At 36.2% G+C, this 12,648-nt stretch overlaps 1 protein-coding gene across 3 annotated transcripts in view; it reads right to left on the bottom strand.

Moving 5' to 3' along the window:
* Nucleotides 1–12,648, bottom strand: part of GABRB2 (gamma-aminobutyric acid type A receptor subunit beta2) — a 259,825-nt gene that overhangs the window by 117,284 nt on the left and 129,893 nt on the right. For all 3 annotated transcript variants that reach the window (XM_002816158.5, XM_054556184.2, XM_054556185.2), the window contains exon 6: nucleotides 5,327–5,409. In XM_002816158.5, coding sequence (XP_002816204.1) covers nucleotides 5,327–5,409 — 83 coding nt within the window. The remainder of the gene's footprint in view (nucleotides 1–5,326; nucleotides 5,410–12,648) is intronic.

Consider the following 12,648-nt stretch of genomic DNA (forward strand, 5'->3'; position numbering starts at 1 on the left):
CTGTTACAGATGTTTTGAGACTACTGTTATACTCTAAGGTGCTATCGATGTTTACCTGGGGGTGGAGAAACACAATGCACTTTTCATTTTTTTAAGTTATTAAAAATACTGCATTTATGTTTATTGAAATATTAGTGAATATATAGCATAACCCAATACAAAAATATATTAGCTCCTTGCTATAATAAATTTGGATGTAATACCTCAAATGCTTCAATGTATCAGTCTATACTGACCTCTTCGACAAGGATGATTTAGAATAAAATTGTTGAATAAAGAAAATACAGCCTTTATTCCATCAATGACCCAACAACATGTTGTCTTTATATAATATACAAATTGGAATTCAGTAACACAACAGGCATATTTCTATCTTCTGCCTTCCTAAAGCATGGTGCATACTCTAAGAAAAAGAGATGCTTGTACCAAAACACTCTCACACACTCACAAGTACCTTTTGCTATATCAATCAAATAGGCTTTAGATGACCACCAGGGTTGATTGCCTTCCTTGGCCAATTGAAATGTTAATAAAACCTTGAAGGGATTATATTTATAAATGGGCTGTTCTTTCACTTAATCAAAATCCAGATGTCAAAATGTTTTAAAATATCCATCTTTGGATTTTGAAGCTAGCTATTAATTCTTTTCCCTACAAAGTAAAATAAATTAATTTGCACTTTATACTGCTGTAGTCACAGCTGGCTAAAACATTCTATGAGGAAGTAGATAGCACTACAGAAAATGAGACTTAATTGGAATGTCAAAGCAAGGGCCAGAATAAAATCTACGGAGGTTGAGAAGGGTGATGTTGGGCTCTGGGTCTCCTCGGCTAGGTTTACTAATCTCATAATTAGTGCAATCCGTGGCAGTATGGGACTTTTAAAATATAACAACCAAAACTGGGATTATTATAGTTATAATAATTATTAATTGCTGAAGTTGCTATTTATTAGATGTCTACCATGGACCAAAGCAATGTGTTAGATTCTTTGTCTAAAGGACTTCATGTGAGCTTCATAACAATCCCCTGTGTTAGGTGTTTCCATTTTACCCCTGAAGAAAGAGGGTCTACTAAGGGAATGACTTTGCCAGTGTCTCTCAGGTAATCAGTCACTCTGAGAGGCCAGCAACAATTGGTTTCTGATGCTGTCACAAAGGGGAGTGTGTAGGACTTTTTTCTTTTTCTAAATCTTAGAAGGAGATGCCTGACTGGCTGTCTCAGTAAACACTTTGTGTATCCCTGTGAAGGTGCCTGTGAAAGAGCTGCTGATAAAGTTTTATGTCTTCTACTTCTTCGTAGATCCCACTATGGCTGAGATTGACTGAAAAATCCACAATGTTGAAAATGAGAACACTAAGCTTCTTCTCTGAGACACTGACTCTGGCCAGTCCAACTTACTCCGAGATAAGATGAGACAAAAACACATAATGAATGAACAAGAAATGATCCTTTGGAATTTTAGTAATTTCAGCAGCTTATCAATGGGTTTAGTTTAGAGAGTTCCTTCTTCCTTTTCAGACAAGCGGTTCACACGCCCTAAGTGGAAAACCTGGAACCAGAGTGAAGACCAGATAAGGCAGCTTTTCTCCTGAGGGAGGGAGGAGGGGGCATAATGAGGCCATGTAGTTGACATTGGTATCGTGTAGCTGAGCTGGCACAGAATACAGCTGAGTATCCCCCTGACTATTTCCATTTCAAAGATATATAATACTTTCAGCACCTCCTTTTCACTATTTTTTATGTCTGGATGGGACATATTAAGTGGCCTCGCAGTGTAATGAGTTTCAATGTCCTCCTGACAATGTGATTAAAACTTATTTTTTTTTAAAGAGAGAAATCTTTGATTTGTACTAACAGTTCTAAATTATACTTGGCAGCATCAGAGTCCCAAAGCATTGGCACACCTGGGAAGATTCACTATTTCTGTACTAGAACTCATTCCTAAACAGCAAGTACATTCAAAAGAACTTTGTTTATGTAGGCTTGGGCATAACTTTGTTGTTGTTTGGTGCTTTTTGGGTGACATTACCCTAGAAAAATAGGCAGTATTCCAGCGTCCCTTTCCCAACCTGTACTAAAAGTTTCAGAGAGAGATATAAACACAATGCACGCTATGTAGACAAAATATGGTGAGTTGCCTCTGACCACACAGGTAACGGCAACATGTAAGTAAAAGGTGGCTTTAGGAGACAGAATTGGAAAATGCCTAGGAATGGATATCTCCTTTCAATTTTAGCAGTTAAGTTTCATGGCCTTCATAGTGATAAATATTATCAAGACCCATTTAATTCTGCAAATTTCAAGAATTCTATGAAACATCCCCCATCCCTGTATATTTAAGAAAAGTTATGAAGTCGATGTAGTCCATATTAACCTTCTAGAGCCCTCAGTACTTTATTTCAAGGCTTGCTTTAAACAGCCTCTCTTTAAGATGCTATAGAACTAAGTACTTCATCTTGGCAGCAGTTTTTAGCAATGCAATTTTATATTCATGCAAGTATTGACTTAAATTAGACATTGAGTATCCTTAATCCAAAAATCTGAAATATGAAAGGCTCCAAAATCCAAATCAATTTGAGTGCTGGCATGACACTCAAATAAAATGCTCATTGGAGCACTTCAGATTTTGGATTAGGGAGGCTCAACTGCGAAGTATGGTAATATACTACTTACAAATATATTGCAAATATTCTAAAATCTGAAACAATCTGAAGTTCAAAACATTTCTGGTCTAAAGCATGTCAGATTTGTGATATACAATCTATATATCTATCTCTCACACCTTAATAAAGGAGGCCAGGGATATTGCATATTGCTATTCACTATTAGATCTTTAGCGCTTATTACGATACCTGGTAAAAGATTAGTGTTCAATAACAATTTAATGAACAAATACATTCCTGAGTGAATGAATGAATGAACAATTAGCTCAATCCTAATGTTCCCCAACTCCAAGCTGCCAAGAGTCAGGTTATGTTATCCTCTCCTGAACTGACCCAATGTACTGATTGTTGATATGCTGACAAGGTATTAATAATTTAGCAATGCCACAGTTAGGTTAATTTTCATTTGCCAGAGGGAGGGAAAAACAGAGGGAAGGAGGAGGGAGAAGGACAGAGAGAAGGATAAAGACAGAGATGGGGGGGAGATGGGATGGGAAAGATGAGAGAGGAAGACAGATGGGAGAAAGAGAATGAGAATGAATGAATGCCTAGGGTATGATTAAAGTAAAGGAATGAATGAATAAGGCAGAATGAGAAGCATCAATTGGAGAACTAGTAGTTTAAGGAATGGGATCCTAAATTCACATCAATATGTTTAGTTAGTAAACAACCTATTTACAACAATAAAGCCTGGATATCATGTATATTATTAATATAACACCATATCTAATTCTCTGTAGCAATGATTTGCTAACAGTCTAAATATGAATAAGTCCCAATTTTCCATAAGGCCAGGCTATTTCTTGCTTTTTAGACTAAGGGGTTTTAGAATAAGGGTCTGTTAATCTGGTCCCTCCAAAATCAGTGTCTTTTCTAAGTCAGCTATCTTCCAAATCAGCACAGAGCCACTGTACCACTAAGTGGCTGAATGATCTTGAACAAATCACCTTACCTCCTTGATTTTGATTTCCTATAGTTGTAAAGACGGAAATATTAATATCGACCTTATTTAACAAGGTGATTGTGAATTGAAGTGAGATATGTAAAGCCTAAAGAATTATCATGTTAATTTTTAAATATTTGAGTCAAAATTATAATTTAATAACAGAAAACACTTGGGTGTTGCCTGCATCATTAGGCATCCATTCTTTAAAATAAAGAGGCCTTGTTTACTTATCTGAGAGGGTTGTGGAAGGCTCAAATGAAATAATATCCATGAAAGTCCTTCACCTACCTACAACTGTGATTATTTGATATCCCAGAATAACTTTCCCACAAAAAAATGCTCTTTTGCCCTCTCTGACAGCACATATACCAAAACTGGAACAAAACATACTTTCATCACAGAAATTCATGAGTGGTACATAGCAACGTGCTTATTTCAGCATATACTTACATCAACAATGTGAAATTACAAAAGAATTTGAACTTTGTAAAACATTATTATGCTTTCTAAATTGTAGCCATAAATTTAGAAAATGCAACATGCAATGCTATCCTAAAAATATTTACATAAAGTTAATCATTGAAATCCTATGGACTAATTTCATTAACTAGTTCTGTAAGGCAAAAATATAATTTGAAAATAATGATGATTGGAAATACAAGTATGCAATCAGTTTCTTCAAAAATACATGTAATTTAATTACCCCAGAAGCTATCTTTTAAATTGCGCAAAAATATCCACAATGTGTCACAAATGCCATATTTCTGCTCACAGCAATGATTTAGTCATGCTGCTTGCCAGAGCTAGAACTCCTCATAAAGGCTAAGAGTACCCTTACAGCAGTCCAGTTACTCATTGTTTAGAATTCTGGATATAAAATTGTCAGCTTCCAATTATTTAGTGGGATAAAGATTTAGTGAGATGAAGTATGGAAACATTGCAAAGAAGTGACAGAGACTCAAAATGTTCTTCTACCTCAAACCACCTCCCTATGTGACCTCCAAAATGGAGATGCGTTATAAAACCACCATTTTAGCCCACCCAATAGGGCAGCTGACTGAATCATCAATGTGGACGCTGAAATCATGGCCTAGGAAAGCAAGCACATTGCAAAACAGGTCAGCACAGTAAACAGAATTCACACACACACACACACACACACACACACACTCACAATCTTGCTCATCAGATGGCCTTCAGCAAAAAATATACTTTAGAGACTGAAAATAGTCCCTTGAAACAACAACAGAAAACATTCTATAAAACCTTACTCTATGAATGTTTTAACTAATCTGAAAGACCACATTTATTTTGCAATTACAAAGATAGAAAGTTTATGAGAGGCAAAGACAGGACAACTTGTGACACTCTGCCACCTCCACCTATTTTCCAAAGTCTGTTGTAACTGTTTGCACCAATTCCATATTTTAAATGCCTGAAATAGCCCTTGGTCTCCTTCCAGGCTGTTAGCATATTCCTTTTATTGCCAGATTATTTCTTCCCTAAATATCTCTCGCGAAGATTTAGGGATGAAACTAAGAGGGTGGCAGCATAACTGAGAAAAGATGCTGTCAATGCTTCCCTCAACCAAATTTAGTTGGGCTAGCAGAACCTTTGCAGGGCCTGTGGTCTGGACATGAGCCAGGACTGGAGGCCTCTGCGTTAAGAACCTTAAAGCAGAGTCCAGTCTAGCTGGATTCTCAGAACGACTTACAGCTCTCAATTTCCAAGGTGCAGTTTTGTTCATCCAGTGGGTACCTCCTTAGGTCCATCATGCAGGCAGCTGTGGTTGTGATTCTAGAAGATAAATAGCAATGATGAGTGTTGTTAGCAGGTCTAAGGCTGAAGCTGGAAATTTAAATCTAAGTATCAAAGAAGAGACTGTGATCTACCCTAAGAACTAATGAAAATGACTGATGCAACTTTGGATAACCATATTCCTTTATGAATCTCACACTGATTCAGAAGATAGAGACTGGACTAAATCTGCATTTCCCAAAGTATGGTCCATTATCAACTTGTATCAAAATAATCTGAGAGGGTTTCTTCAAAAGGCACTTCTCATGCCTCCAGAATGTGTTTGGGAGAGGTGGAGTGGTGCCAAGACTCTATTTTACAAGCATCACTGCTGACTGAGAATGTGGGCAAAGAATATTCCCATTTCTCTCACATTTATTTTCTTCTCCTTTCCTCAAGATCAGAAACATGCAATCTATCAATCTTAGTTTTGATCCATCATTTTTCACCTTTCTATACATGGTATAGTATTTTGCAGTGCTTTAATAAACACACAATCAGCCATTTATCTATACCGATTTTGGTATTTTATCTATACCAGATTTCTGTCCTGAGTAATCTGATGTTTTCATGATCCCCTAGACAGTATACTCCTATGGGATGGCACAGTTATTTATTTAGAACACTTAGTACCTTTATTATTTTATCACGAATAAATAAATACATTCCTTCAATTTGTCTTTATATTTCTGTCATGATTTTTTACTAATCTTTCTACTGACGTTCTAGAAGCCAAAAAATATATACATTTAGAGTTTATATGTATATATATATATATATGAGTTATCAAGGTATGTTTTCTGATTAATGAGGCATCATAGGATCATGAAAGAACACAAGTTTTAAAATATTCCAAATGTAGGTATGAGTTCCATTTTTTAGTAAAAACTCCAACAGAGTACTTGGCACATAGTAGACCCTTTAAAAATTTACATCTGCTGAGGGAAACTGAAAGTAGAAACTAATGTTGAATTTGATCAACTTTAGCTTACTCTAGTGTGAGGGGCACTACACTATGTGTTGGGAACAGAGAAGTAAGATATAGCTCCAGCTTGGGAGAAACGATCTATAGCTAGATATTTTTATTTAAAAAGTCTTGGACAAAATCTAAACCATAACCCAGGTAGACTGAGCCTATGGAATTCCTGAGTCAGGTGTGGGAGTCTCACTCCTCAGGTGCAGAATGGAAACGTGATTAACTTGAAGTAAGTCATTCTTGGCTCTTTAGTTTGATTTCTGTTTCATTAAGGTTTGTGCTCTGTTAGTTCTGTAAGTCTTCTAGAGCTGACGTTTGTCCCAATTCCTTCATTTCTTTCCCCAAGTCCTGTTGGCTCTGCTGCATCGATTCCTTACCATCTCCACTGCCTCCCCTCTGAGTCTACAACCCTGATGCCTTACATCCAAATCACTGCAGGAACTTGGTCTCCCAGCCACTCTATTCACTGCTCCACTAAACATTATCCACACAACCGTCAGATCTTTTAAAAACATAAATTAGATCTTTTCACTCCTCTGCTTAACATTTTCAATGGCTCTTCCAAGATGAGCCAGAGTCCTGGCTATAGCCTGTTGTATCTGGAATACTCTAGTCCTTTCCTTCCTTCCCAGTATCATCTCACTCCATGTCCTCAATCAATATCTTTTGGCCTTCTTACTTGTTCTCTCTGCCTAGAACACGTGTCTCCCTGATCTTTACAGAGCCATCGTTCCTGATCCTTCAGTTAAAAATGACCTTTTCTGAGAGTCCCTTTCCAAGCAGCCCACCCAAAGTGGTTGCCTTAACTAATGCTCCATCTTATCTTTCTGTTTATTTCCTTCAAGCAATCACCAAAATCTGAAATTATTTTGCTTATTCACGGCTTGTCTGTTTTTAGAGACAGGTTCTTGCTTTGTTGTCCAGGCTGGAATGCAGTGGCACAATCTCAGCTCACTGCAGCCTCAACCTCCTGGTCTCAAGCAATCCTCTCACATCCTCCCAGATTGCTGGGATTACAGGCATGAGCCACTGCACTCAGCCTTATTTATGTTTTATAAGAATCTGTCTTCCAATAAAGTTTAAGCTGTTTAAGGGCACAGACTTTGTTCTATTTGCTGTTAAGGAACTCAATAAGTATATGATGGATGAATAAATAAATAAATTTATAAAGATGCCAGGAGTTGGTTTTGCTCATTGTAAGTCTTTCTATTAATATTTGGAAGATTATTTTATTACATTATTTCTCTTTTTTTTAATTTAAAATTAGAATGTGTCTTACGTTGTAGAGGTTCTTTTTATATTTTAACAATAGATACATTTTAATTCATTTAATTAAGATTACATAAATAGTACCAGAGTTTATCTTATCAACTTGATTGTTTATGTTTTCAATGGGATTTACCAAATTCTTATATTCTATAAATTCTATTAAAAGTTACATTCGCATTTTATTGTTCACTCAAGGTTAAAAAATTATAACTTATTTTGGCTCTGTGACACTTGGCTAAATTTCTCACTGGTCTACTGATGTTTTTTGTTTTTTAGTTTGGTTTTACATGTACATTCTGAATTGCCAATAACATACAGAGATCTTTACTATAGAGAACAGGCATTTTCAACAGAAATAAAATTAGGTACATGATGAGCATATTAAACACCAATGCTATTTATGTAAAATGGCAGAAATAATCCTGTCTTGAGAAACTAGAGAAAATTAACCTCATCTGATAGAATGAATACAAAAGATATGAAAGTTACAAGGGCATATATACAATTAAAAAAAGAGAGAGAGCCAAGTATAGAAGGCTTGATTGTGTTAATGGGTGAAGTTTGCAATTGCTACTAGAGATTGTGGCTCACACTTTCTGCTGATACATACATGTTCACGGCAACTAGCATCCATGAACTGGTGCTGGAAACACCAAGAAAAATATGTTGGCTAATGCTACTGCAGGAGCAATGAGTTCTACTCATGTTTTAAAAATAAATTAGAGGAAAGTGTTTTCCTCACAAACACATTCCTATTTAGTCCAGCATTTCACTGTTGTTTTAATGATATAATACACTTCATAAAGCTAAAAGACATTTATAATGTCTTATAGTCAATATTTACAAAGCATTTGTAAGTGTCTTCTATTGGATTAGAACAGAAACTTTGGAGCCAAAATAGTCCATTTGGAGTCCTGATCATATGGTCGATGAGTAACAGACAAGTCATTGTATTCTCTGACACTTAGTTGCCTCATCCTGAAAATTTCAGTGAAAACTTGCCACCCTACTTTGCTGTGCTATAACAAAAGTAGGAATGTTTTTAACTCATAAAATATTCTGCAACTTTTTTTATAGTTATTACTACCTGCTAATGTGTAGATACTGTGATAACTCATTTTACTAGAAGTTATTTGGCAGTATGAGTACGTGTTTATATACATAAAGACATGTAGAATACCCACACACTTACATTATAAGCAAGGCAGAGATATCAAGATGGATATAAATAGCTTCCCAACACATAAATATGCAAAATAAATAATTGCTCCCTACATATATATGGAATTCTATGAAACAAAATATAGATATACAACAAACTTGCATCTTTTCAGGTGTGTTATGAGATCAGGAGCCACATCTGTTCTGTCATACTTATATCTCAAGCCCTTTGATAAGTACCTGGCACATGCCACCAACCCCAAATAAAAAATATTAATTATTATTATAATAATAAAACAAATATAACAATAAAACAAAGGGAGGGATCAATAAACATAAGCATCCCAAAACTAAGGATTTTGATGCAATTATCTATATTTAGTAAGTGCCTTATTTAACTCATGTAAAAACTCTCAAATATATTTGGAAGTTAAAATACAGAAGAAGCTGTCTTGGAATTAATCTATTCCAAAAAGCTCAGGAATAAACATCTAAATCTGTTGTTTGAGACTTTTTGATTTATAACAGAGCTATTTCTACAGGATGAAGTCAACCCAATAAACACAGTTAATGAGCTTTTCATGAACATGTCTTTCTGAGTCATGACAAACACGCTTAATGGACCTTAAATAACTCAACGCCACTACTAGGAGTCTTTGAAGTGAGGCTAGTACACCATTATGCAGGTATCCTGATTAATTTTTAAGACCATTGTGAAACAGCTCTGTCTTCAATCAAAGGAAAGAGTCAATGATGCCTCAAGAATGTGTCTTATTTATCCGTAGTAAATCGTCTATAGTTAAAAGTGGAAATGTGCCTTCTGTGGGGTAAATTCTATTGTATGATGAAGACCACCCTTGGGAAACACTAATATTCTGACTGGACTAAGAGATGTTTGGGTAAATTTTTTACTACTTAGCCATTGGGAAATATTATCCAAAAATGAATTGTATCATAAAATATTAACATAGAGCAAGAAAACAAATACATAGCACAGCCTAAACAGTCACTCAAGGCACCTATAAAATCAAGAAATGCAACAAGTAAGCCAGGATTTTGTACCAAAGCCATACTAAATATTTTATAGTGTCACTACCTGAGATTTATTGATGCTAACATAGTATTCCAAGTTTGGGTTTTTTGTTTGTTTGTTTTTGTTTTTTGTTTTGAGATGGAGTTTTGCTCTTTTGCTCAGGCTGGAATAAAGTGGCGCTATCTCGGCTCACTGCAACCTCCACCACCCCAGGTTCAAGCAATTCTCCTGCCTCAGCCTCCCTAGTAGCTGGGATTATAGGCAACTGCCACCACGCCCAGCTAATTTTTGTATTTTTAGTAGAGACGGGGTTTTGCTATGTTGGCCAGCCTGGTCTCAAACTCCTGACCTCAGGTGATCCACTCACCCCAGCCTCCCAAAGTGCTAGGATTACAGGCATGATCCACCGCACCTGGCCCCAAGTTTGTTTTTGTTTTGTTTTGTTTTGTTTTGTTTTGAGACAGGGTCTCACTCTGTCATCCAGGCTGGAGGGCAGTGGCATGATCTCAGCTCACTGCAACCTCCACTCCCCAGGTTCAAGCAATCCTCCTGCCTGAGCCTTGTAAGTAGCTGGAACTACAGGTGTGCACCACCACACTTGGCTAACTTTTTAAATTTTTTGTAGAGACAAGGTCTCACTATATTGTCCAGGCAGGTCTTGAATTCCTGTGCTCAAGCAATCCTCTCATCTCGGCCTCCCTAAGTGTTGAGATTGCAGAGATGAGCCACCATGCCCAGCCAGCATTCCAAGTTTGGATATGACATCTGGATCCAAGTTTGATAATGACCAAAGATAGCCATTAATCAATAACAAATGACTTTGCCAGCCAATACGAAAACCTCAGAATCATAATCAAGGTGACATAACTTGGGCCTTTCAGTAGACTCCTTAAGAGGGGCTTCAGGACTAGAATATATGTTCAAACATGTGACTAAACATGTGAGAATCTTGTTAGGATTTTAACCACAAATTATAAGAAAGTGACTTTGAACTTCTACCTTGTTTGATTTCTTTATATAAGCAACCATCCAATTATTCCACGAGAAAAAAAAAATTTTCAACATCTTTGTATGTTTAAAAAAATTAGATGCCTTGGCTGAGGCAGGAGAATGGCGTGAACCCGGGAGGCGGAGCTTGCTGTGAGCCGAGATCGCGCCGCTGCACTCCAGCCTGGGCGGCAGAGCGAGACTCCGTCACAAAAAAAAAAAAAAAAAAAAAAAAAAATTAGATGCCTTAACACTAACTATATTCAAAAAATATTGTTGTAATACACAGCATGCTTTTACTTTGCTCAAAATGTGCATTTACATAAAAGCACAATTTATTCTAATTACAAAGAATAAAGAAATTCTCCAGCATTAGTGGGCATCAGTTACTAGAGAAAAATTAACACGTTAAAAAGGCCAATTATAAAAAATATATTGATATATATTTTTGCAAACTACAAAGCAAACTAATATAAAAACTTTAGCTAGTGGGGGGAAAGATCTAATTGCTGAATTTAAGCATTAGAGTATGAACTAGACTTCCGAAAATTCTAAAGAGCTCACCTGAGTCTTTTCCTCCAACGTTACTTTAAAAAATTCTTACTTTCAAATTATCCAAGAAGACTTGATGTTATTCTGTGTCTCACAACCATTTTAGTTAGAAAATGGAATTAATATCTTACTTATATTTCCCTTATAATATGCTCTTATGTTTTGTAGAACAGGTAAAACATTGGTTGTAGGAGTTAGGTGACTTTCACTTTGGCACTCTCACTAATAACTAACATATTAATTGATCACTTACTATGTTCACGACACTATCTAGTGTCACTGACATATATCATCTCATTTAATGTGAGTTAAGTCCTATTGTTATTCCCATTTTATACATGAGAAAATTGAGGCACAGAAAAGTAGAGTGATTTTCCCCAAGAGTCACACAGTGAGTGGTAGAGCTGGAATATGAATTTTGGATGTTTGACTCCAGAGACCACATTTTTAACTAGAATGTGGTAGCTAACTTCCTAGTTGACCTTGGTAAAGTCATTTAGCTTCTCTGGAGGATTGATCAATTTCTTATATACCAAATGAGCTTAGAAATTCTATAATCCCATGAAAATACATTACATGTTCTGTGACCTTGTATATTTTGTAATTTTGTTTTACCCACACATTCAAATGCTGTATTTCACAGCTGTTCATTCTGTTTTAGTCAATTATGTAGATTAGCCCACCCCAGACAAGCAAATACAGGCCTCTCCCCAAGGAGTCCCGCTTAATATTTTTCCCTGATTGAAGGTCTCCCTCAGCATTCCTCGCCATTCTATCCTCTTGATTTACCTCCACAGAGGCCTTCTGCTCAGATTAAAATCTCCAAGACTCATGCATAATTGTTTTTAAAAGCTCTTTAAAAGTCCTCATAGTCACATGCACTACTACGCTCAACTTTGTAATCACCAAAAAAAGTAAGATTGCTAGCAATCATGTTCCCATTTGATAAATCATGCATTTCAGATTAGAGCTATTTGTACTCTTCTGCAGCTGTTTGGCCTTCTGTGACTCTTTCATTTTCTGGAATCTTATCCTCTGCAAAGAAACTGTGACCATTAAAGGGCTACACAGGTTTCTGCCACAAATTCAGGCACGATTATGAAGACATTCCCTTAAATAGCATGCTGTGGAATCAAAGCAGCACTATGCAACAAAAATCTCATTTTTGTGAGCATATAAATACTACTCAATTGAAAATATTAATAGATATAGATATATCAGCCTCAGCCATTATTCTTCTTCTGTTGTTAGTTCTTTGATG

Source organism: Pongo abelii, chromosome 4 (genome assembly GCF_028885655.2).
Source record: "Pongo abelii isolate AG06213 chromosome 4, NHGRI_mPonAbe1-v2.0_pri, whole genome shotgun sequence".
Lineage (NCBI taxonomy): Eukaryota > Metazoa > Chordata > Mammalia > Primates > Hominidae > Pongo > Pongo abelii.